This window comes from Martes martes (assembly GCF_963455335.1).
Source record: "Martes martes genome assembly, chromosome: 14".
Lineage (NCBI taxonomy): Eukaryota > Metazoa > Chordata > Mammalia > Carnivora > Mustelidae > Martes > Martes martes.
The window spans coordinates 29,618,830-29,645,138 of NC_137902.1; the positions used below are offsets into that span (position 1 = coordinate 29,618,830).

General features: G+C 56.9%; 1 protein-coding gene across 1 annotated transcript; it reads left to right on the forward strand.

Annotated features, from left to right (window-relative positions):
• The first annotated feature begins 5,894 nt into the window (after positions 1 to 5,894).
• On the forward strand, positions 5,895 to 24,979 carry LOXL4 (lysyl oxidase like 4). The gene is made up of 15 exons (XM_080823037.1): positions 5,895 to 6,022; positions 9,801 to 10,106; positions 10,667 to 10,845; positions 11,751 to 11,956; positions 13,294 to 13,332; positions 13,480 to 13,699; positions 14,565 to 14,748; positions 14,920 to 15,074; positions 15,723 to 15,890; positions 16,904 to 17,066; positions 19,077 to 19,320; positions 20,413 to 20,528; positions 21,202 to 21,338; positions 21,668 to 21,779; positions 23,922 to 24,979. Exons 2-15 carry the CDS (start codon positions 9,836 to 9,838, stop codon positions 23,990 to 23,992), a joined length of 2,265 nt encoding a protein of 754 aa, XP_080679163.1. The 5' UTR covers positions 5,895 to 6,022; positions 9,801 to 9,835; the 3' UTR covers positions 23,993 to 24,979.
• The last annotated feature ends 1,330 nt before the right edge of the window (positions 24,980 to 26,309 follow it).

Consider the following 26,309-nt stretch of genomic DNA (forward strand, 5'->3'; position numbering starts at 1 on the left):
TTTCCTACTCACTAACCCAATGAATCCCGGAGATGATTCACAAATGGTTGATCGGGGCAGGAGTGGCTCCTAACACTTAGGTCTTCAGTCTGGCTCTGCCCCCAGATTGGTCAACGATCTTCCCCAGGAGGCTAAGAAGAGGCGAGACCCCGGGCTAGGGGAGAGGTTACACCGGCTTCAAGGTGTCCGGGCTGGCCCACTAAAGCCTAACACCCTCAGGTGCCACAGGAAACTGGAAGAAACAGTGCAGTTACTGTATTTGCTGCTTTTGAAGATCTAGAAAAGCAGCTTGGAATAAGAAATGTTTTTTAATTTAACTTGTCTCGTGTTGCCTGAGGACAAAGGGGTTCAATTACATGCATGTGAGAAGGTCAGCACAGACTTCTGGGAGCTTCTGAACGGGTCTCAGAGGCTTCCGGGCTGTGCACTGAGTCTTCATCCCGTCTCATTTCCCCCAGAACTTATGACTTTAATTTACTTGAATAGACGTGCGTCCCAGCACCGCCAGCATTAGCTGCTGGGACAGGGAAAGGGGGGTTTGCAGGTGGCACTAGAGGGGAAGAGAGAGAATGGGAGGAGAGATTCTCAAGGGAACTAAAGAAGGGCTGAGGCATGTAGCTGAGGGTGGGAGGTGGAGAGAGAACGAGAGGGGGTGAACAGGAGTGGGAGGGCCTGGAGGGAGTAGGGGGGAGATGAGGGGGAGAATGCTGGTTGATGACCCACCTCAGGCGAGGACTTCAATATGAGAAGCAGGGTAATGAGGTGCAAGCCTGTGTCTGGGGGCAATGGGGGCCGAAACAGGCTGGCGACAGAGGCGTGTGCTAAGCTATTGGTATCAAATCAAATTGATCACCCACGCATCTGTGGGAACTCAGGGCCGTTGAGCTGGGGCTCCCAGGGGAGGAGGTGGAAATAGGGGAGCCTAAGTCAGGTTCTCTGCCTTCCAGCAGCTTATGGGTTATTAAGATCCTCCCTGTGCACTCCAACAGAACACCCCTCCCAAGCCCCTACCCCAGCCCCCCCACCAGAGGTATGAGTCTGTGAAGAGTTAAATACCAGCTCAAGACAGCACCAGCAAAGATTAAAACACCCACAGTCAGGCTCGAATCAAACCCGCCCTCACCCCCTGCCCCTCCTCAGAGCGCTTCAGTGCCCCCCAGCTGCAAGGTGAGGTGAGGCCCCACCTCGCTGCGGGGCTGCCTGGCCCACAGCTCTCTAAGCACCACACAAGTGACTAGGCACCCCCCTGTGCCCCCAGAGCCCTCCTCTAAGCCACATTCCCATCTCCATGCGGCACCTCCTGGCCCCCCACCCATACCCATAGCCATCCTCAGAACTGGGCAAACGCTCCCTGCTCTTGCCCTCCATGCATCGGAGGGCATCCCCGAGGCCCTTGTCCAGGTGTCCCCTCCCCACAGGGCACAGAGTTCCCAGGGCCAAGTGGATGTGCCCATGGGAGCCCCCATCCCACTTGCAAATCTGAGCTCAGTGAGTTTCTTGCCCAAAAAGCCAAGCCTGCTTCCAGGTCTTCCTCCTGAGTGCAGAGGACACCTCCAAGCTGTGTGCCCAGGCCCAGGGCGGCCAAAGGATACCTGCTGTGGGGGTCTGGGCAGACCCTCCTGTGTGTGTGTTCCTGTCACAGCAGAAGGTCCCTTGCTGTGTGGGATGGGGCAGAAGGTGGAGAGGAAGGAGGTGTGCCACACTGGGGCTCAGGGACAGGGGTAGATGTTTCCCATAATACCACGTTTCACACAGAACTCTAAGGAGTAGAAAGTTCTGGATTCAAATTTGACTTTTTAGGTCTTTCCAAAGGTGTTGTTTGTCAAGGCAGGAAGATGGACTATGCTTTATTTAACAATGAGTTAGTTGGATTTTTAACTCTTAGACATATGCTATGAGGCCCCCTTTGACTCCTGCCCAGGCCCCGCCCATGTTGAGGGGGCCCGTCCAACCCCAAACGTTATCAAATAATGGCAATTTTTCCAAAGTTTTCAGAGGAACTGAGGAGAAGGTGACATTGCATATCACAAAGCAAAACTTCCTAAAATTTCTCTTTAACCAGCTCTGTCTTCTCCCAAATGTCCTCTCGCTCCTGCAGTCAGCTCATCTCTCTCTCTCTCTCCCCAGGAACCATCTCCCAGGACAGCCTCTCCCTTGGCAGCGCCCGCAACCCCCGCCACCAATCCACGTCTTCACCCCTCACCGCTGGCCTGACTTCTCAAAATCCCCCCAGCTCCCACGCCTCCCCTTGGAACAAAAGTCCTGAGCCTGGTTAAATAGCTCTCGGCAAAGGGTCCCATGTCGAAATGGTCAGTTGTCCTCCCTGTGTCCTGCCTTCTGTCACCCCGGCCTACTGTCCATCGCTGCCACGTCTGTGAGTCAGCTCCCATCAGGTTGGCGCACAACTGAGGACAGAGACTGTCTGCTTCAGCTCCATGACCCCTCTAGGACCTGATGCTTTGAGAGCATTCATGCAAGCTTTTGTGGGTGAATTCGTAGGGAGCTGGGATCAGACCGAGGCCTCAAGGACAGGTCGAATATAAGAAATGAAGTCAGAAGAGGAAAGAAGGACAGGGAACAGGAGGAACAGCAGTGGATTCTCCATATCCTATGGGCAAGAGTGAGCCACTGAGGATTCTTGAGCTGAGGCATGACAAAATCAATCAGCTAGGACTCACTGAAGTCAGGAACAGCCAAGATGCGGGAAGAGAGGAGAGGAGTTTGGCCCTTGGATGTCAGAGGGCATGGATGCAGGAGGCTCTACCCTGGGATGGGCAGAAGGACTTGCCTGAGGCCACACAGTTCAGACAGTCAGAGCAAGAACTCAGATTCCCCCAATCCCTAAACTGTATGGTTTCCTCCATCATGAGTCTCCAAGGAGGTGGGGCCGGACTGAGCCTTGAAGGCCATGGAGGAGGAGATCTTGCCCAACAGCCAAGGCACTGGGTACTCTAGCCAGGTTCAATACCTGGGGTACTGGCAACATCCCAGGACACAGTTTTCTGCAGGAGACCTTGGCCTTCCCATTTGGAGGCACAGGCCCTGACTTGGTCAGGTTTGAGGAACACCCCATGGGGAAGAGACTCAGATACTTTTCAACCTCTCAGGTCCTCACCCTGGTGGGGAGGCAGAGAGTGATGCTTACACCCTGGGCTCTGGGGGACTGGGGGAGGGGAGACGGGATAACTGCTGACACCTGCCCAGTGCTCCATGGCTCCATGACCTCCCTACTTTCCCATCTCTCCGCTTAGTGAGAGTGGTGGGAGAGACAGACCCCCAATCAGACAAAAGATGAGGCATCGTCAGCATTATCATAACAGGAGCAGGTCTAGCCATTAGCCATCCTTCCAGGCACTTCTTCCAAGAAGCCTTCAATTCTCAGACTCCCCCCGCCCCGCCCCCCTCAGCACCTGGAGCCCAGATCTAACCATGCTTCTGCTGCAGTTTCCTGCTGGCTACTGTCCACAGATAATGGGTATGTGATTCTGGCCAAATCACTTAACCCCTCTGTGGCTCAGTTTCATCATCTGTCAAGAAGGGTGATGAAAGTGTCATCTGTGGGAATTTTCAGAGAATTAAATGAGATGATACACAGACCAACCACGCCGCACCTGCTCGATGTTATGACGATGACGATGACAATGTCTCATCTCTTGGCTGGTGATGAGTCCATCTCCCCCACCACCCTGCAAAGTCCCAGGACAGGGATCACATCTGGTCTGTCTGTGTCTCCCAACACCACCCAGCTCTAGCTCAAGCATCATCACGAAGCAGTCCCACTTATTCCAACCGCCAGCAAATACTGAGCATGTGTGATGCCCCAAGCCCCGTGATGGACTCTGGGTTGAGAGATAAATGAGAAGTTCCAAGGGCCCCCAGAGTCGAGGCAAGCATAGACCTGTGTATCAAGAGGTCCTTGGCTCTGGCTGAGGCTGTGAGCACAGTCAAGCACAAAGGAGGAAGCAGGCAGTCTCCATCAAGCCCAATCTTATTGCGATGAACTGAACTGTCCCATCTGACCCCCAGAGCAATCAAATTTAAGGGTGAGGAGACGGCCATTCAGCTGAGAAAGTCCCCCCACTAGTAAGCCACAGGCCGGAGCCTGGGACCCAAGCCCCTCACTTCTCAATAAGAGAGCCTCACAGTGACCCCCCACCCCTTCCCCGGGAGATTGCTTCTTCCACTGCTCCCTAGCCTCAGCCTCTGCCCAGTGCTTTGTAGGTCAACGGACTTCCGGGCAACACATCCATTCATTCCCTGGGCTCTAGCCGGGGCCAGCCTCCAGAATATTTTTAGTTCTGGGCAGTCGGGCCTGGGCGGGTGATTGGCAGCAGGTGGAGCCCTCCGTGTTGTTCCTGGCTCGGCATGAGAAGTGACTGGGATCGGGGAGGGGGTTGAGGCATACCTGGCACCCTAGCCCACAGCTGCCTCATTGTCCCCACGGGTGGGGCTGGGCTGCTGCTGCTACCACTGACCCAAGGCTGGGAGCATTCTTTCCTGTTGATTCACGCAGGGAATGCTCTGGGCCCTGTTGGGGTGGGGCAGGGGCACTGGAGGGACATCTGGGACATGAGCGGCTAGGGGTGGACAGTAGTCCTCCAGCAGCTGGGTCAGTGTGACCTGGCTGTCCCCCAGGGGTCAGAAAGGTCTACCTTGCCATCCTAGCCCTTATCACATTCAGCCTCATGAGTTGTGGTGATGTTTGCTTACACGTCTGTCTCTGCCACCAGACTGGGAAGCCCCCCTCCCACCCCCGCAGTGTCTAGCACTCCAGCACCCTGTCTAGCAAGGAGGAGAAAATCAATAAAGATTTGCTGAATGAATGAGCCTTTGGAAGGACACTCAGGAGAGGTTGGGGAAAGAAGGGGAACCAGGCTGTACTTATCTGGACCTGGGGAGGAAACTGGGAGGCTGGAACTCTCTGCCCATTTTACAGATGGGGACGCTGAGGCACCAGGAGGGAACAGGACCATGGGAAAGAATTTGGAGGAAAGGGGCTGGGATTCCCATGCCTGGGAGTTCAGCTAAACTGATTGGGCCTCCCCTCTTTCAGCCTTTTCTACTTTCGTTTTATTTCACAGTAACCCCCAACCCCAACCCACCCTCTACACATACCCTCCCCCATGGGCCTGTCAAGGGCCTGCACGGCTTCATTCAACTGTGTAAGAAGTTGTGGAGAAGGACTTACGTTCTGCCATTTACTGTTTATTACTGGGGGAAGCAAGTCAGTCGTGTCTCTGGAGGCTCAGTGTTCCCAGCTGTGCAATGGGCAGACCAGAGACCACGCGCTCCCGGAGTACTCAATACATCTGGAGGCACCAGGACAATGGCGAGGGCCGCTAGTTACTCCAAAGAGAGCACACCTGCACCACGCCATCCCAACCTCATTTGAACTGAGCCCCCCACTCCCCGCTCACCGCTCCAGCCCCCACGAGGCTCTGGTGTCTTATGACAGCGAGGCGCTCCCTTGTGAAGGAAAACTGTGCTCTGGGCACAGACACCTCCCTGTCCTCACTGGATCCGGGGATTTGGGGGGCGGGGGCAGGTCACCCGGTTTCGCAGAGAAGGACACTGCGCGGGGGAACAGGGACTCCTGAGGCCACAGGCACCCCAGGCAAACGCAGCCCGCTGGCGCCCCGCCGCCGGCCTCTCGCGGGGACTCTGATCCTCCCACAGTCCCTCCTGCTGCAGCGCGCCCGTTTCCTCCGCGGGAAACAGCCCCTCCCGACCCCTCGCCGCCCCCTGCACCTCGCCACCCCAGGACTACCCGGGCCGAGCCCCGTGGACGCCCGCTCCCGGCCCGGGGCACAGGGCAGAGGCGCCGAGCAGCGGGGCCGGGCTGAGCCTTGACCGGGTCCGCCCGGGGGCGGGGCCTGCGGGGCCTCCTCCGCGGGCGGCGGCGGGGTGGGGGGCGCCCGCGGGCCGCAGCGGGATAAAAGGGCCCCAGGGCGCCCCGGGAGGCCCGTCAGCGCTCTCATCCAGGCGTCCGGCCCCTGCCCGACCGTCCTCCGTGCTGCGGCTGGTGAGCCCCCGCCCGGCCCCTGGCCCCGGGTCTGTCCCGCGTTGTCCTGTCTGTCTGTCCCACTTCTGTCTCTCTGTGAGGCTGCCAGCCTCTGAAGGTTCCTGAAGGCTGGGGGCTGGGAGGGGTGGGGGTCCCATGGGCAGATGGCCTAGCCTCCAGTCGCTCACCAACCTGCTTCCAAGGGAAGTGACCAAATTAGGGAGCTTGGCCCAAGGCCCGCCCAGGGTGGCTGGCCCCGGCCCGCCCGGGGTGCCTGCGTGTCTTGTTTGTGAACATGCTGTGTGTAACCATTTCTCTGCCCTCATCGAGGAAGAAGCAAGGGAAGGGGCAAGGTGGGTTCAGATGTCAAGCTTGTGACTTGGGGGACAAAGAGGCAGGGTACATAAACCAGAGATGATTATGCTGAGGGGTGGGAGACAGCGAGTGGAGGTGGGCAGAGGGCTTCAACCGTAGTATGTCCCGTGCCTGGCCAGGTAAAGCTCAGAGCCATTTGCTGGCACTACTTCAGGTCACCATAATTCGTGGTCCCAGGGAGGGACCCCATCCCACAAAGAGCTAAAGAGAAGGGGCTTCGAGTGATCCCAAGGCTGGTGCCCACGAGGGCAGCCCCCCTCCCCCAACCATGTTCTCTCCTGAATATCCTTGGGCATTTCCAGCCCTTTCCAGGGGGGCCAGGTCAGGCCAGGTGCCAGCGTCTGCTGGGAACACCTGAGCAGGTGCCTGTCTGCGTCAAGCTGGCGGGATCCTGGATGTCACTCAGTTGCACTCAGTGTTGGCACCAACCCCAGTGCCCTTACACCGCGGCTGGGTCATCAATCAGCCTGCAGCAGGGTGGAATTTCATTCATCCCCCTGCCTCCTTTCCTCCTTCCCCTCCTCCTCCAGCGTCCAGGTCTCCCACGGCTGAGAGCCTGGCTTCTGGAAGCCGGGCTGCCTGGCTTTGAATCCTGGCTGGGCAAGTTATTTAACTTCTCTGGACCTCAGCTTCTCACCTATAAAGTAGAGATAAGTACTCCATAAATAGTTTCAAATGTATTACAATAATTAATTATTAACTACCCCCCAACCTTCCTTCCCCTACACTATCCCCTTCTCTGCTTGTGAAGAGAACGGCCACTTCTGAGGCTGTTTCCTTCTCTAAGGGAGACTTCTCAGCCAGCTGGTCTTCCCTGTGCTGGGCACTGGAGGAACAGTTTTGGGGAGATGCGGTGGAGGCTGGGTGTGGAGACAGTGAGCAAACCCTGAGTGCTGGGGTGGGGGGGAGGTAGCTGGGAGGGCTTAATGGAGGGGGCAGCATCTAAGCTTGGTGCTGGAACACCTGTAGGGATTTACCGATCTGACACAGAGGGAGAGGATCCTCCAAGTAGAAGGAGCAGTGAGAGCAGAGGCCAGGATGTGGAAGCAGAGGATGGACAGCTATGTTTGGGGAATGGTGAGAAGGCAAGTTTGGGGTGAGCAGAAGCTACAGAGGGTCCTGCGGTGGCAGGCAGGCTGGGAAGAGGGGTCCTCCCCACATCTGACCCTCGGTTCCTGCTGCCACCCGTTCCCCCTCCCTGGGCCGCTCTCATGGAAGAGCTGTCCTCACCCAGATCCCAGCATCCTGCTGCAGAAGACCACCCCAGCTCCAGGCAGGCCCAGGACTATGCTCCTCTAATGAGAGCTCCAGGGTGCTGTGGGACACCAGCCCAACCCATGGCCCATCATAGCATGTCACGGAGAGCAGGAGCCCTAGTACCACCCTGTCATTGTATAGGTGTTGCACCTGAGTCTCAGAGAGAGGAAAGCCCCTGACTCAAGTCACATAAGGACTTGGTACCAGAGCAAGGAGGATCCTGATTCCTGGGGGATGGGGCAAGGGCAGGGGTTGGGGTCATCATTCAGGTCAGACTCAAGGTGACCACTGGGTCCTAGCAGCTGGAGGGCTCTGAACCCAGTCCTTTTTCTCTTGTCATCTGGGGAAGGTCCCTACCCAGAGCGACTTCATTTTGGCTCAGTCCCTAGCTGTCCACCTCGTCCTTAGTGGGGCACGTCCCAAGCAGCCGAGTGCAAGCCGCTCATGGTGACCGCCCGTCAGGAGCTCCCGCCGGCTCCAGAGCAGAGAGTCACATAAAGAAAACAGTGTTTAAGTCTGGAAAGGAAGTGCAGGAGGGATCACGGTGGGAAGAGACTTAACCGCAACACCCGGCCCCAGGGAGGGGAACCCGGAGAACCTGGGCTCAGAGGGAAAAGAGGCAAATCTGGAGGATGTCGCAAAGAAGGGTCCTGGGGACTTGCTGCTGAGTTCAGATATGGCCTCTGTTCCTTCCTTATCTGAGAGGGGCTGGGACCACCCCAGCCCAGGGCTCCCCCAGGGCCGTTCCTGCTGCTACCTATAGTTACCTGTCTGGGAAAGCTGCTCTTGTCAGCGTCCAGCGTGCATCCGTTCGTCTAAGCTTCACAAGAATCCTATGAGGTCCTTGCTATTTGGTATCCCTGTTTCATGGAGGCAAAACTGGGGCATTGTGCTATGAAATCACCTGCCCAAGACTGCCCAGGCAGCCCTTAGAACCCAGGCAGCCTGACTCCCAGTCTGTCCCCTTAAGCATGGTGCAGTGCCACCTCGCAGTCCTGCAACCGTGGATATTTACTGGGACCACCTACGTACCGGCCTGGCACTCTTCTGAGCACTGGGGGCATGATACAGAGTTGCTGTCCCTGTGGAGCATCAGTCCTGAGCCCATCTAGTATCCTTTTAGGAGCCCCCTCCAGCCGGCTCTGGGCTCACCAAAGCCAGTGGATTGGTGGCCGGATGGGTTGGGGGCTGTGTGCAAGAAAGAATAAGACTGAGGCCCAGCTAACATAGCAGTCTGTGGGAAAGGGGGCGGCAGGGGGCCCTAGGAGGCCCTCCCTACCAAGATTGACCAGCTACACAGGACCCGCGGGACAGCAGTGGCCGTGCAAGAGAGGGTCTCCCCAGAACGAGCTCTCTTATGACTCCAGTGCAGAACAGGGAGTCAAGGACACAACGTCCTCCATCATGTCCCGGGCTGGCATCGACTCCTCACCGGCTGCAGAGCCTGGCAGGGGAGGACCTCGAGCATTGGTGACTACAGACCCTCTGGCAGCCCTCATCAGCCATGACCTCTCCCCCATGCTCCTCCCCTCGCCCCCATGCCCAAGACCAAGGCTGCTCATGTGTGAGGGGAAGAAGACCAGCCCTTAAACTCACCCCCCTAAGGAACCAGAGAGCCCCTGATTATAGGCTTCTGGAAACAGGAGTCTTCTCTCTGGCGTGTGCTCACTGCCTACAATGCTTCCATGGCCCCTCGCCTCCTATAGGATGAAGAGCAGACCGTCTGCGGGTGCACAAGGCCCCCAGTTGTCTGGCCCCAGCCCGTGCCTCCACCTTCGCCACCCCCCGCCACCTACATATAGGACTATGTCAAGATCAGCTATTTATTGAGAGCTATGTGGTAGGCTTGTACTAAGCACTTTAAATACAGTGTTTTATTTAACACTAACAACCCTGAGACAAGGATTATTATTCCCACTTTATAGATGAGGAAATCGAGACTCAGTAAGGCCAACTTAAACTTCCTCAAGGTCACGTGAACAATGAATGGCGGGTTTCAACCCAGTTTACCAGCCTCCGAACCCAGACTCCATCGACACCACCATACACACGTGCCAATGACACGCACACCCTTGGAGGGCTCCTGCCATCTTTTGTCCCTGCCAGCAGAAGAGGCCGAGCTCAGGGGTGGAGGCGGTGATCATCGTCACGTTTGCTCCTTCCCCAGGTGCCTTGGCCCCGGCTGCCCTCGAAGTCACCAGGATGTGGTCCCTACCGGCCACCCTCTCCCTGCTCCTGCTGCTGCTGCAGGCCCCCCCTGGCAGGCTGCAGTCGCCGAGCCCCGCGAAGCTGCGGCTGGTGGGCCCAGGGAGCAGGCCAGAGGAGGGCCGCCTGGAGGTGCTCCACCAGGGCCAGTGGGGTACCGTGTGTGATGATGACTTCGCTCTCCAGGAGGCCACCGTGGCCTGTCGCCAACTGGGCTTTGAAACAGCCCTGACCTGGGCCCACAGTGCCAAGTATGGTCAAGGGGAGGGTGAGTGCCCGGTGCTACCCAGCAGGATGACAAGGAGATGATGGTCTGTCGCCCTCCGAGGCTGGGCTCACTGAGGCTTCCGCGGACTCCTGCCCACACTTTAATACCCAGCTCTGGTGGCCTCCCCTGTGAGGCATTCCCTGAGGACCCCAGCTGCCAGTGCCCCTGCTCTGACCCTCCCATTCTCACCCGCAGTGAGGCCTCCACCCTCCCGGCCACCACTCTCCCCACCGCCACCCTAGTCCACTCTTACAGAGTGCCTGGCACGTGGGAGGTGCTCAGCAAATGTCACTGAGTGGATGAATGGACGGAGGGATAGGTGGACAGGTAGATCTGATTGCTAGAACTACCTGGCATTTTCCAAAAACAGATTCTACCTCCTCTTGGCAGTAGGCAGGGTTATAGATACCAAGATCCCAGGAGAACCGACTCCTCTCCCCCACCCTTACTTTCTACGCAGGCTCTGGAAGAAGACAGTTGATACCTGTGGGGTCCTAGGAAGGAGGCACAGCCCACGAATGCCTCTCTGTCTCTAAGCAACCCCCTTCCCCTGCCCTCAGGACCCATCTGGCTGGACAATGTGCGCTGTATGGGCACAGAGAGCTCCCTGGACCAGTGCAGGTCCAATGGCTGGGGTGTCAGTGACTGCAGCCACTCAGAGGACATCGGGGTGGTGTGCCACCCCCAGCGCCACCACGGCTATCTTTCTGAGAGGGTCTCCAATGCCCTTGGGCCCCAGGTAAGGAGGCCGTTCAGGCCCTTGGCCTGAGCCAAGGGTTGAGTCATGGGACATAGAGCCTCCTGGGTAATGAACCTGGAGGAAGAAGGAGAGGAAGGGAGCAGCAGACTGGGCTGAGAAACGTCCCCTGGGACCCCACCTCCTGTTGGTGGCCCGGAGCAGGTGCATGGACAGAGGATCCCCATATAGCAGGCCAGGCTGGGGGCCCGGGGGGTCCAGGCTGGGGCTGGTGGGGATCGCTGAAGCTGCTCCCCATAAGGGAGGCAGGAGGGGGTGCGGGGCTGCCTTACCCACAAGGCCGGCCACAATTGCTGCCTCTTCCCGGCACAAACAACCTCGAGCTAAAAACAGCCCAAGCCAAACAACAGAAGCAGGCAGGGCAGGTCCTGGCCCTTACCCTCCACTGCGGGGCAGCCCTAGCCTGAGGACAGCTGGCCCTGGCCCACGGATGCAGCAGACCAGGGTGCGGTGGTCTTCATGGTCTAAGTCACCCCAGACCCGGGGTGCCCCGGGCCAAGGATCCTGCTGGTAGTCTCAAGCAGCGGGTCTGTGCCCATCTTCTGCTCTCCCCAGGTGGCACAGAGAAGGTCCCTCTGTGCCCTGCGGAAGTCTCCCAAACTCCAAAGGCCCCGAGCCTGATCCCAGGGAGGGCACAGATCTGCCTGGTCCTCTCTGGAGTTGAGGGGAGGAGCACAGACAGACCGAGGTTCTGCCTCGTGCTCACTGTGTGGCCTTGGCAAATATGCTCATATCTGGGCCTCTGTTTCCTGACCTGTCCAGGGAGGGCCAGGGTTGGGGGGTGATCTTTAAATGTTCTGAGCCCTCGCTTGCCCATATGAAAGCCTCCAGTGGGCTCAGCAGGGGCAGGAGGCCTGGGGCCCGTGGTAACCTTATGCGCCCTGCAGGGCCGGCGGCTGGAGGAGGTGCGGCTCAAACCTATCCTCGCCAGTGCCAAGCGGCACAGCCTGGTGACCGAGGGGGCGGTGGAGGTGAAGTACGAGGGCCACTGGCGGCAGGTGTGTGACCAGGACTGGACCAGGAACAACAGCAAGGTGGTGTGTGGCATGCTGGGCTTCCCCAGCGAGGCACCTGTCAACAGCCTCTACTACAGGTAGGGAGAACCGGTGGGCGGAGGGCCATGGGGGGCGTGGGTTTGTGGGGCGGTGGCCGAGTGTGTGCACGCCTGTGCGAGCTATACACATGTGCTCCTGTGTATGTGCATGTGACATCCCAGGGCCTTACAGAGTCCAGGGAGATGGGCAGGGCGGTGTCTGCGGCAGGACACTCCCTGGGTGTGGGATGGGGATGGAAGCAGGCCCCACGGACTTCCCGAGCTGCAGGGCTCTCAGAATAATGAGGACTGAGGACGAACTTTGAGACCCTGGGAAGTACCTAGAAATGGTCAGAAAAGAAAAACAGCCCTTGCTAGTCATATAGAAAGAACTGAAAACAACTGAATGCAAACCCGAGTCCCTGGTTAAAGAAGTGGACTTGACTGAAGATGCTTCTGGCAGGACCCGCCAGGACAGACCACCTGAGCCCCGGTCTCAGCTCTGCCAGTAACATGCCATGGCCATCAGTAGGGCCTCTGGGCCTCGATCGGCCAGTCAGCAGGGAATTTCCTCTGCTCTGATCCGAGCCAAGCTTTGACTGCTGCGCATGTGAGCAAGGCTGGGGGGGTGGGCGGGGCAGCACTTGGAAGAGGAGACATAAAAACACTCTGTCCAAAACGTGACCGAACTGTCACAGGATTGCATCAGCCTCTAAACGACACCAGCTCTGTGCCAGTGAAAACTCTGTGTGTTTCTCATCAAGGGAGACACCCCCCACACTCCATCTGTGTGGCCTCCCCTTGCCCACCCCCAGTGAGTTGAGCGGCTCTTAGATGGGTCTGCTCCCTGGGACCAGCCACGTGGCTCCGTCCCTGGGGACAACTGGGATGTGGGCCCCTGACTCCCCACTGCCTGGTAATTGCACCTCTGGGCCCGGCTGGCTCGTCCACCACCCCCGAGGAGGGCAGCACTGATTATAGCCTCTGGGTGGGCAGCCCCTACCAGCAAGGCCTTCAACTTGCACCTGCCCCCAGAGGACCTTTACGCTGGGTCACGTTTCTCAGGGCACTCCCTGCAGGCTCCCGTCCATCCGCATGGGGAGAGGTCGAGCTGGGGGCTGCCCACTCAGGGGCAGTCCAGTGCCGAAGAGACCCCAGTTTGGGACTAGTTGAGGAGGTACCTTGCTGGGCCCCGCTCTTCTCCCTGTGACATGGAGCTCACCAGCGTCTGCGGCGAGACCACCCTGCCAGGGCTGCTGTGCAGCTCGGTGCTAAAATAACGTGGGCGAGTTTCCGAACGGAATCCCCATGCAAACTCAAGGATAGCCATGAGGAGCCAGGGCACACCCGGTATTCAGCACTCCCTCCACCCCCCCGACTTGTTTTCCCCCACCTAGGAAAGTCTGGAATTCGAAGATGAAGGACCCCAAATCTAGGTGAGGAGCCACATCCTGAGGGGAGGGTACCGAGGGGTGTGGCATGAAGGGGCAGGGCACGTCCCTTTCCTCCCCAGTGCCTCAGCCTCCATGACCCCCGCGAGCTCCCTCAACCCCTCCCCACCTTCAGGCTCCCTTGTCTTCCAGGTTGAAGAGCCTGACACAGAAGAATTCCTTCTGGATCCACCGGGTCAACTGCCTGGGGACAGAGCCCCACCTGGCCAACTGCCAGGTGCAGGTGGCCCCAGCTCGGGGCAAGCTGCAGCCGGCCTGCCCAGGCGGCATGCACACTGTGGTCAGCTGTGTGGCGGGGCCCCGTTTCCGCCCCGCGAAGGCAAAGCCGGGGCACAAGGAGTCCGGGGCAGAGGTGGGTCCCACCGGGTGGCAGCAGGAGTGGGTGAGAGGGACAGGCAGGAAGGGACACTCCGGGACAGGCAGGAGCGGAAGGACCAGTCGCCCCCATCAAGGAGGACTTGGTGCAGACTGGGAGGAGGAGAGCGAAGCCTAGCATGGTAGAAACGTGGGATTTATTTAAAAGGAACCGTTTATAACCCGCCCATAAATGGAAAGCTGACATCACGGGCCAGGAATAGCAGGTAACCATAAAGACAGTAATTACATCGTAGCTAACACCCGGTTGAGGCCAAAGCGAGTGAACCTGAGCCTGGCCCTCTGTTAGAAAAAGCAACAAGCAAGTGCTGGTGAGGTGTTACGGACATGGCCTCCGGGCAGTGGGATAGCATCCTCCATGAAACAGGAAGGACTGTAGAAGATTTAACGCAGAAATCACTGCCCCACCGTGTGAGTCAGCTTCATTCATACCACGTCCCTGCGCAGCTTGAAATCTTCTCACGGGTCCCGTTGGGAACACTGATCTAGTTTAACCCCAAGGATAAGGAAGGAGCCAGGGCTGGACGACAGGAAGGGACCCCCCCCCCCCGCCACCCAAGAGAGCAGGTAGAGGGTTGTGAAGGCCAAGAACCCCAGCTCCTAAGGCTCCCTTGTTACCACTGTGGCCCGTGCGGTGGCTCTTTGTCATGAGGGACGGGCGCTTATGAAGAATGGCTTACTGGCGTATTTGAGGCAGTAGCACTGAACCACCAGAGGTGGGACTGGAACCCCGGTCATCGGCTCGCCTGCGGGAAGGGGCCTGGCCCAGGCTCCCCACAGCAGCTCCGCCGTGCCCGCTGCTGCCTCCTCTATCCGCCCTGAAGCTGGTTTTCTCCCAGCAGGAGCTGAAGGTGCGCCTCCGCTCAGGGGCCCAGGTGGGAGAGGGCCGTGTCGAGGTGCTCATGAACCACCAGTGGGGGACGGTCTGCGACCACGGATGGAACCTCATCTCTGCCAGCATTGTGTGCCGTCAGCTTGGCTTTGGCTCGGCTCGGGAGGCCCTCTTTGGGGCCCAGCTGGGCCAGGGTAAGCAAGGAGGCCTGGGGTGGGGGGTAGGAGGCCGTGGATGGGCCACTGTTCCGTCCCTTGGTGGCCCTGGTGCTGAGGCCCAGGACAGAAAGTTCTCCCCGACTATGGGGGGGAAGCCACGGGGTTCTAGAGGCGGAGCTTTACACGGCACCTCCCCCTCCCCGCTAGGTTTGGGACCCATCCACCTGAGCGAGGTGCGCTGCAGGGGTTCTGAGCGGACCCTCAGTGACTGCCCCTCACTGGAGGGGTCCCAGAATGGCTGTAAACACGAGAATGATGCCGCCGTCAGGTGCAACATCCCTGACATGGGCTTCAAGAATCAGGTGAGCTCAGCTTCCGGTGTAGCCACCAACTGGGGGGTTGGAAAGCCTCGAGAGCACCCCAGGACACCACATGGAGCCCGTGGAGAGGGGGTTCTCAGAGCTGGTCTGGAAAGCCTCTCCTCTAAGCCTCCCCAGCCTGGCTCATGTGTCCTCAAGGCCAGGGTCTGGCCTTCAGAGATGTCCCATGGTGACGGGGGCCCTTCACGCAGATACACGTTCCCACGATAGGTGTCGAGGGGCTAGGGCAGAGGACCCCAGCGCTGTCGGTGCTGGGGAGTGTCACTGCGAGGCTGCATGGAATGGCCAATGTTCAGGTGTCATGTGTCATGCGGACAGTGGACAAGTCACTCATGTCTCTGAGCGTGGCTCTGTCTTCTGTCAGTTGGGGTTAATTGTCTCCTGGGGTTATTGTGAATGTAATAAGAGATATGAAAGCCCTTTGCACCCGGCAAGCCATCACTAATGGTAGGGGCAGGCACCTTAAGTCCAACTGCTCTCGTGGGCAGGGACAGCAGGGACTCTCTAGCTAAGTATCTCAAGTGACAGAGCGGAAGATGAAGCCAGAGAAGGGGAGAGCCGGCCAGGACCCTGCTCCAGGCTTGTAGTCCGGAGGCCGCCGTGCTCCTCACACCCCTCTGACCCCTGCAGGTGCGCCTGGCCGGCGGGCGCAACCCCCAGGAGGGTGTGGTGGAAGTGCAGGTGGAGGTGAACGGAGTCCGGCGCTGGGGGGCCGTGTGCAGTGACCACTGGGGGCTCACCGAAGCCATGGTGGCCTGCCGACAGCTCGGCCTGGGTTTTGCCAACCACGCGATCAAGGTAGGTCCCTGTCTTGCTTCCAGACTTCCTCTGCTAAAAGTGCTAACAACTCATTCATTCATTCACTGATTAGTTACTGAGTGGAATTGGGGGCCGATGTCATGCTGGGGGCTGGGGACAGTGTGGCGAACAAGACACAGCTCCTTCCTCAGGAACAGTCCACGAAGTGGGGAAGGCGGTCATTAACAAAACATCCACGCAACAGGCCCGTACTTCCTCTTCTCTAGGGAAGAGGACTCGAGGCTCAGCAGACCAGGTCGGGTGGGGATAAACAGCCCACGCCGGGGAAGCTTGACCCCACTGGGAAGATCAGGGACTGGGGCCAGAGTGGGGCTGTCGAGGGTGTGATGTGGGAGGGAGGGAGGAAGAGGCTGGCAGACGTTCAAAGTCTGCAATGCAGATGTCTCAAACATTTCTTCTGTGCTGTTCGGCACACTGCTGGGGCAGCGAGAATGCTGACTTTCACTTTGGCAGCCCCACTGAGAGACGATGCTGGCGTGGCCCAGACTGGTGGCAGTCCTGGGGGAGATGCGGGTAGATTTGAGAGGGATCCGGGAAAGAAAACCATAAGGCTGTGGAGTGGCTGGGTTGGCACAACGTCCTCTGCTGGGCCCACACTGGCTGGTGGGGGAATGCCGGGCACCCTGCCCCTAGGAGACGGTGCCCAATCATGAGCACTGCCACCCCCCACCACCCGGCTACAGGAGGCAAAGCTGAATGGACAGCAAGGGAACAGGACCGTCCTCTTCAACAGCTGAGGGCTGCCATGTGGGAGAGGGTGGGGCAAGGCCAGTGGCGGAAGAATCTCCCTGCCTTGGTCCATGGGAGAAACTTCTGCTGCCGGAGGGGTGCAAAGCAGCGGGGACTGTCACCAGGCTGGAGACTTTCAAGCCGGGGCCGGGCACAGCCAGGTGGCGGCGGTCCAGTGGGGTTCCAGCATCAGATGGGCGTCGGAGGGGATGACTCCAAAGCATCCCTCCCCACTGACCAGGTGCCACTGGCTCTTTTCTCAGGACACCTGGTACTGGCAGGGGACGCCGGGGGCTGCCGACGTGGTGATGAGCGGCGTGCACTGCTCGGGCACAGAGCTGGCCCTGCAGCAGTGTCAGAGACATGGGCCGGTGCTCTGCTCCCACGGCTCAGGGCGTTCCTCGGCCGGGGTCTCCTGCACAGACAGTGAGTAGCATCCATGGCGCCGCCGCCCCAGCCTGGCCAGCCCACACCGCCCGTTCTCAGGGAGGGCCTGGAAGTGTGGGGGGTGGAAGGAGGGCTGGACTTGGAGCAGTGGCCCTGCCCTTTACCAGCTGTGGGTACCCAAGTCACCCATCCACTGGGGACCCAGTCCTGCCCTGCCCGGCTCACGGGGTTATGGTGAGGATTAAAGCAGAGGATAGGGGAACACACGAGGATGCACAGTCATGTTTTTCACTTTCTGTGTCGTGACCAAAAGTTGAAAGAAAAAAAAACATGATAAAAACAAGAGAATGTGTTAGACTTAGTAAGGGCAGCCTTTTCTGCTAGGAATTCTGTACACATGCACTAGGCCACAACCGCGTGTCCTTGTCCTGAGCTGTGGGTTCCCCAGCAGGCTATACAGGACAAGAGTGTTCCGAGGCAGGGGTCTACCCCACGCATCCGGATGCTCGGGGCGGCTGCATTGGTCTGATACCTGCCGACCAGGTCGATGCCGAGATACTGTATCTGGTCCCGAGGCTGCGGCTGGCACCGCACCAAGTGGCCACTTGACCTTCTTCCCAGCCAGGCTTGCACACCAAGACATCCTTGATCTTTGTCAGCGAGCCTGAGCACTCTTCTCCGTGCCGCGCGCCTTAGAAAATACCGGGTCCTCACGGCACACCCTTGCCAGCAGGGAGCTGTGGCACTAGCCTGCGCCTTCCCAGCGCACTGGGGGCCTGTTCCCCGGCCTGGGACCCCTGTACCCCTCCCTCAGAGCAGCAGCTCTCAGCCTGAAGGCTTCTGACATTTTGCCATGGGCGAGCACAGACAGGCAACCTGCCCACTGTGTGACCATCCCCATTTCTCCTCTGTGACCTTTCTCATTCCTTTTCTTCTTTGCCCTCTCTCCTTCTCTGTCTCTCTGGAAGCGCTCCTTCTTTCCCTCAGGAACTCAAGGGTTTGCCGTGAGCATAGCCTAGGAATAAGCACATGACCTTTGGGAACATTTGGTGATGGTCCAGGCCCCCTCTGGCCGCCCAGTGCAGCCCCCGCTACCACCCGCAGTGCCCGCCTGCTGAAACTAACCAGCAGTCCCACCTCACTGTCCTCAGCACATAGACTGTCACCCGGCTGATGCCTCTCCCCAGATCTGAACTGTCACCCTGCTCTTGCAAGGCAAAGTCCTGAGAACAGGCAACTTTTCTCCCCTGATGTGACATGGTAACAGCAGCAGAGCTCCACTGGCATGGGGGCGAGGACACATGGGGCTCCGAGGTGGGTGAGAGCCCCTGAGGCAGGAAGGGAACAGGCATTTCCGGCACAGAGAAGCACTGGGAATGTCGTCAGGGAAGAATGCACAGGACAGGCTGGTGCGAGTACCCAGGAGAGCAGTCAGGTTAAACAGGGACCCTGCAGGAGACACGGGCCTGAAACTGCAGCAGGGTGGACCGAATGGCAGAGCCCAGGAGCAGGCTCAGAGATGATCTCTTCCGACCCTTCCTGCCAGCCCTCTCCCCTCTGTGCCCCTCCCTTGAAGGAACTGAGACCCAGAGAGAGTGACTGAGCTGGGGAAGCCAAGGTGGGCAGCAGGGCTCGGGAGGGGCTGTGTGAGCTAGACCACAAAGAGGCACTTGGAAGCTGAGGAGCATTTTACAAAGGAAATACCAGCTTACATCGAGGGCATGCTTACCTGACAGTGACCTGAGCACATTACGGGTACTGGCACGACTGGCATTATTACGATCCCCACCTTAGGGATGGGGAAAGTGAGAGCCAGAAGCTTAAGCAAGTCACAGAGCTAGTGAAAGGTGTGGCCAGAAACAAAGCAAGACTTGAACGGCGGCAGCCCGACTCCAAAGCCGTCATGCCTAACCAGGGCGTGGGAGCGCTTGAACCAACCCTCCTGACTCCTGTCCTGGGGAGAGCCCTGCCCTGCTGGTAGCTCCCCCAGAGAACCCCTCTGCCTGAGAGCAACACGGCTGCCTCCCTCCCTTTCCCCTGTGGCCACAGGCGCTCCAGACCTGGTGATGAATGCCCAGCTCGTGCAGGAGACCGCCTACCTGGAGGACCGGCCGCTCAGCCTGCTGTACTGCGCGCATGAAGAGAACTGCCTCTCCCAGTCTGCTGACCACATGGACTGGCCCTATGGCCACCGGCGCCTCCTGCGCTTCTCCTCCCAGATCTACAACCTAGGCCGGGCCGACTTCCGTCCCAAGACAGGACGCCACAGCTGGATTTGGCACCAGTGCCACAGGTCAGTGCTCACTAACGCCGTGGCTCTCGAGGAACAAACAGCCAAGTCCAAGAATCAAGCCCATGTGGTCTTCCCTTGACCCCAGGCACTGTCCTGGGAGGGGTGCGCACTCTGAGAGCCTTCCTTCCTCGACGCCTCACCGGATTTGCCTCCAGGAGCCGGTAGGGAACTGCGGGGGCACCGACCGGCACTGCCCCGGATGTACAGCCCTTAACGGTACTCATGGGGTGCACTCCCCCAGCAGCGGCTGGTGGAGCACTCATTGCCAGCAGAGCTGCTCTTTGTTAGAATGATATGGACAATTAATTTCTCTGTGGTGGACCTTAGGCCTTGTCTTTGGAAGCCACATAAAGTGAAAACTCCTAGAAACCTGGACACCCAAAATAGACATCCCAACCAGGATGCTGGCTCTGCAGAAAAAGCTTGCTGGCTTCTGCAGCAGCAGAGCAAGGCCACCCCGAGGAAAGCGGGAACGCAGGGACTGAAAGGAGACAATGGGCTCTCTTTCCTATCAGGAGTCTCCAGCCCAGACAGGAGAGACAAGGCCCTTGACAAAGGCAGAGTAGGAAAGTGGTGGTTTCTGCCTAGAGGACGCAGCATGGGTGGGGAAAGCGGAGTGGAGCGGGCAGCAGCGTCGGGACTTGGCCTTGCTGAGATAATGAGCACCTTCCCCTGTAGCAGGAACAGAGTTGTCATCAGGCCTGGATTGGAAACAATGGTAGCAATTTGGTCGCAGGCTCCCAGGGAGCAGAGTGAGCACCCCTCCTTGGCAGATCGGCCCCCGAGGCTCGGTCCTGGAGGAGCCCCTCCCTCCTGCCTCCGATTGGGCCTCGTGGCCAGGCACCGGCCTCCTGGAGGCTCGCAGGGCTGTGCTCTCCCCTCCTCACCTGGGTCCACACCGGGTGAGGGCAGCTGTGCCTGGCTGCCGGGCAGGGGGTGCCAGAAGGTAGACCATGGTCCCACGGATCCTGGCTTGGAGAGGGAGAAGGATGCTGCCCTGACGGTACCATTCCTCTCTGGATAGTGATGGGGCCCAGCGCCTCGGTCTGGCTCGCCGCCTGCTCCAGGCTGACAGCGCTTCCCCTCCCACAGGCACTACCACAGCATCGAGGTCTTCACCCATTATGACCTCCTCACTCTCAACGGCTCCAAGGTGGCTGAGGGGCACAAGGCCAGCTTCTGCCTGGAGGACACACACTGCCCCACAGGTAGGCGGATCCCCGGCCGCGCAGCCTCCTGGTGTTCTCTTCCTCAGCCCTGTCCCGGTGAGGCTCCTTTCTGCCCTCAGCCAAGACCCCCTCAGGCACCTGGAGACTCTGGTCTGGCAACAGTCAGCACTCAAGGCACTCCAGAAAGATCGATGTCTTACCTCCCGACATCTTAGGCGGAAGGTCCCTGCTGCTGCTGCATTCCCAGCACGCTTCGTACCACCTGTAAAGGCTTCATACTCTCGGTTTTGGACAAGAGTTGCAGGCCTGTTTCACTTTGGTTAAGTTCTCTGAGGACACGGATTGTCTGATTCCTGTTTGCAGTCCCACAGTTCCTAGCCTTTCAGAATGGCACGGCAAACGCTCGCTCTTCAGAGGGTCGGAAGGATGTAGGGCTGGAAACTTCCACCCATAATTCCTAGGCCAACAGGAGTTCCCACTAGAGCATCCAGAGAAATCCTATCACACATGGGGTTTGCTACTGTGCTGGATTCACGGTTAGTAGGAATTCAGGCTCTGATTCCCAGGCAGGTTATCTAACAGAACCGCAGGTCCCTCGTCTGATTCCACTGAGGGAGATGACCGGTGTGAGGATTCCGTGTGCAGGGCCTGGCGTGCAGGGTCCCAAGCCCCTCCCCGATGCCTCAGTAACCACTGGCACCCTCCCTTACAGGACTGCAGAAGCGCTATGCGTGTGCCAACTTCGGGGAGCAGGGAGTGACTGTCGGCTGCTGGGACACCTACCGGCATGACATCGATTGCCAGTGGGTGGATATCACAGATGTAGGCCCTGGGAATTACATCTTCCAGGTAAGGAAGCTTGGGGATCCCCCATAGGAACTCCATTGCCTGCAGATATTCCAAAAGTCTCCCTGCAGTCCCATGAGGGAAGAGTTTCACAAATAGGGTCTCCAACAGGTCTGGCACTTGAACACCGAAGAAGGATCCCAAGGACCTGGGTTTGAGTCTTGAGTCAGTGGACGACATAGCATAGGAACGTTAACGCCTGCCCTCTGGGTGCCTGGAAGGACTAGTGAAGCAAAGGGCGTAAACACCCTTTGCGAGACTGCGTGCAATGTAAAGGATGACCGCCACCATGATCGTCACCTGCTTTCACTTGTCCCCTTGTCTCTCTGCAGGTGGTTGTGAACCCCCAGTTCGAGGTGGCAGAGTCTGATTTCTCGAACAACATGATGCGGTGCCGCTGCAAGTATGATGGGCACCGGGTGTGGCTGCACAACTGCCACACAGGTAACCACGAGCCCTCGTGGGGCCAGCCGCCTATGGGCTCGGGAAGCTGGGAGCCCCTGCCCGCACCCTCCATGGGGCTGGAAGGCGGATGTGGAAGGCTAGGGGTAGGACAGAGACGAACTTCCCTTGATATCTTCATAGGTCCGTTTCTAGACCCAATTGGTAACACCAGCAGCCTCACCCAGTCACAACTGACTTCTACACCCCTTTTTGTCCTTAAGGCTCTTTGGATTATAAACTCAGTCTCCCATCTGTCCTGGAGTCTTTTCTGTTACTTCAAGCCAAGTCCGGATTTCTCTTTCCCAGTCCCGTTATTGTTCGCCCTCCCTTTCGTATGGTCTTTCTTAGTCGTGCCTGTCCTAAGTTGACTGCCTCACAGGCAGAAGGAGAGGTCCGCCAGCTCTGTGTTGCTGTCTCCAGCTGGGATCACGGAGCACAAGAAGGTGGCCACAGAGAACAGGGCTTGGGACAGTTGCAGGATTGGTCATATGGGACAATGGAAGAAGCAGATTCAGTAGGGGACAGAGTACGGAAATGGTTGCCCTACTTGTCTGTATAGGAAGGTAGCAGTCCCTCCTCTAGCTTCAAGTTACGAAATGCCTGAACTTGCTATGGGGAGTGTGCGTTCACACCCATGCTTAGCACATAGGGCAGGCCAGGACTGGTTTATTCAATCAACAAACATTGAAGACCTACTTTTGTGTCGAATACTGTGCCAGGCACTAGGAAAATAAATAGGAGTAAAATGTGGAGCTCAGTGTCAAATAGGGTAAGCAGGCATGCCAAAGGATAACCCCAATACTCCCGATTATTCCAAACCCATATGAACTAATGCTGAGCAGGCACAGAGAGAAAGCAACGACTTGGGGGCTAGCAAGTTCTCCCAGAGGAAACGATGCTTGAACTGGGTTTCAAAGGAGAGGCCCAAGTCCGGGAAGAAGGGAAGACTAGGAGAATGAACACAGGATTTGGCCCCCGAAGGCTTCATTGGGTTCCAAATCCAAGTCCACCACTTTCTAGCTGTAAGATTGAGGAACATCTCAACCTCAAAGTTGTTTTCTTTTTTAAAATGGGGGAACTATGTACTTCAAACCCACTGAAGTGCTTTGCAAGGGGGGTTATGATAGTTCTTGCTAAGAGAATGACTCTCCTGTGGGTATGGGAACCACTGACCAATTTTAGTCAAGGGGGGGGGGCAAAAAGATCAGATTTATGTTTTCAGAAGGGTAACTCTAGCAATGGATGCAAAACCATAAGAGGAGAAAGAGGAAATAGTCCAAAGATTCAAAATTGTGTAACTTGAGTAGGTTTTGCTGCTGAAAACTGAGACAGGAACATCAGAGTTACCAGGGACTGGAACCTAAGGCTGCACAGTGGAGAGAGCCTCCAGAATGCTCGTAGTGGGCTGCAAGGGATCCAGGGCAGCGAGGGAGGAAAGAAAAACAATGCACTTTTGAGCACTGTAGGGGTCCTTGCACAAAACAGAGGACATACCAGGTGAGAACACAGTTATTTAATGAAAGGACTGTTTATAGAGGTGTGAATAGGACTAAGGAAATGAGGGTGTCTGAGGATAACCCAGAGTGGGAAATTGTTAATGCCTTTCAGCTTGAAGGGGCACAGGGTGTCCTAGAGGTGGGTTAAAGTTCAAGCTTGGAGGGAGAACCTGACCGGAGCAGGAGGCAAGGGAGGCCACCACCACGGGAACAGGGAAGAAATACACCAACGTCTCCCTCCTTCTATCCACTAATCTTCTGCTGTTGCTTCTCATTGACCTAAATCAACCAGAAACAGAGGCTGAGGAAGCCAGAGGGAAGCTATCTAGAGCACAGAGAAAACAAATAAGGGTAGAGAATGAATCTGGGGATGGTGGGTGGGCAGAGTATCAGCACAACCCTTTCTACTCAATAGCCTGTTCTTCCTGATGTGCTTGAAACTACACAGCAGGGTCTGTTTCTACAAAATGTTTATGCCTATGACTGACCTGATGTAAAGGGTGAGTGGGGCAGAATGTAACTGTGTGTGTGTGTGTGAGAGAGAGTGAGAGAGAGAGAGAGAGAGAGGAGAGAGGAGAGAAATTGTCAGGAAGGGGATAAGAGCATGGGAAGGTTGGCTTCTTACCCGTTCTCCTTTGGTCCACAGGGGATTCCTACCGAGCTAATGCAGAGCTCTCCCTGGAGCAGGAGCAGCGTCTCAGGAACAACCTCATCTGAAGCAATGACTGCACACTTCCGGCTGCTGCCCACACACCAGATACCTCAGCTTATTGGAGCCAAGCCCTTCGCAGAGCCCTAACTCAGAGGGAAAGGGGTCAGTGCCAAGGGGCACCAAGAACTGCTCAGGAAGCCTTTTGATGGCAAGATCACCAAACCAAAATGGTACTGTTCCCTCAGGAGGACTCTGGGCCTGTCCCCTAAGGGCCTTTGGTCTATGGTCTATGGCCTCCAGGCTTTGTTGAGCTGAGCTCGTCTTCCACAAGGAGACCCAGTCTTTACTGGATCTTGCCCCAGAGTTCCTGGTTCAGGAGGAATCAGTTCTTTAGAGATGGACTATGGCTCAGTCCCCCATTTGAATGGTGCTTTGCAAATGTCTTGGAGGCATAGGGGACGAAAGGATAAAAATACACGGAAGATAGCATTAACTCTGCTAAAAGCTCAAAGTCACAACTGGCAGAGATATTGATGAATCCAGACCAAATCCCTCATTTGGTCTGTGCTCATTTAGAACTCACCTGTTATTCCTAAGAATCCACTCTAGTGCCTTTACCTTTATCCTACCGCACATATGGGTGTTTCTATGCTTCTGGAAGCGTAGGCCTCAGGCATCCCTTTATCTCCTGATGAGCCAACACCACCAGTTACTGAGTGCTTGAGAAGGGGCAGGATTTGCAGAGCTGGCCAGATGGGGCCTTCCTACAGAACAGCAAGAGAAGGCCAAGCAGAAAGACTGCTGCGGTGGTATGGACTCCAGCCCCTGCCAGGGCCTCTGCCAAGGAAAAAAAATATATATATGCCATTCCCCTGGCAGGCAATCCAGTCTCCCTCAAGATCACTGTGCGTCTCAGGACTGGCCCAAATTTCAGGTCTCAACCAAGCTTCTGGAGTGAACTTCGCATGGAATAAATTAGACACACATAAGAGATGATCTTTACAGGTTTGATGCTCTAATCTCAATAAAGGTTGCTCACTATGGACAGCTACAAAGACAAGACTGGCTCTTTGCAGTTCCCACCACATGAAGTCTAACTTCTTCCACTCTTGCTGAGGTGGGGACTAGGATGTGTGGGGGACACACTACTCACAACAGTCCTACTACATTTCTCTGATATTAGCCTATCATCTGCTTCCCAATTCCCTCCCAGGCTCAGCGCTGAAACGTGGGTCAGAAAGGTCAAGGGACAAAAGGGAGGAGGCAAGAAGGTAAAGTCCAAGGATTGTAAACTTTTATAACTGAGGCTCCAAAACTAAAATGAATGGTAGCAGATGGGCAGATTTACAATAGCACTCCCCTCCCCACATCATGAGCGCGGTCCCCTCCTCAGGGAGTAACAAGGGACACGATTGTAGCTATCCTCTATGAATACAGAGACGTACTTTCTTCCTTTTTCTCTTCTACCTTCTCTCTCCTCCACTCCTTCATCTCCTTCATTAGGCAAAGGGAGCATTATATCTTGGCATGGCAGTTTAGGTTAACATGGGAAGGACTGATTTCCTGTTGGACCCAGCAAACATCGCTCGAACAGTAACAACATTATACTCGCACATGCGGCTAATGGTCTGTGAAAGAATGTGCAGCCCGTGGGGGAGTGTGTGGCGACTGATGACTACATTTAGGCAGGGAGGTGACCCACCGCTTCTTCCTGGATCCAGTTTCCAAGAGAGCCAGGAAAAGCAGGCCAGGCAGCCAGCCACTGGCTCTGGTCTCTGTCTTGCTGCCCACATCACACGTTTGATAGGTGCAGCCAGTTCCAATTCTTGGAAAAAGCTATACAAGGGCTGTGCTGTTACACCACCGAGTTGAAAGAGGACATAGGAAGACTGGTGGCTGGCATGCCTTGTAACTAGATGAGGAATGTTAACAGAATACCAACCACCAAATTCCAGACAGAACCAAAAATGTCGGAAGATTTTCACTTCAGCGTTCTTTAGTCTCACAGAAGCTGAAGGGCTGGGAACCCCAGCTTACTAATTAGAAGCCCAATTTATTTCTACGGGGAGCATATCAGAACTCAAGGGGAATATACCTTTCTACTACAAATTCCAGGTGACACTGGGATTTAGTCATTTTACATGAAGCAACAAAAACACCTCGCAGAATTCAGTCTTCTGGAACATCTAACAGAGGAGCCAGAGGCAGCTACAGGGTGCTCTCTAGTCAGCTCTGCTTGTGAAGGCACAGGTTAGATGGGACCAACGATCTGGTTCGCGTCTGGACAAGCTCAGTGTAGTCCTTGCTGGGCCATGGAAGCTCCTCCTACCTCCACCCACTATACATCAATCCGAACAATTGGAAAAATAGAACTAAAAAGCA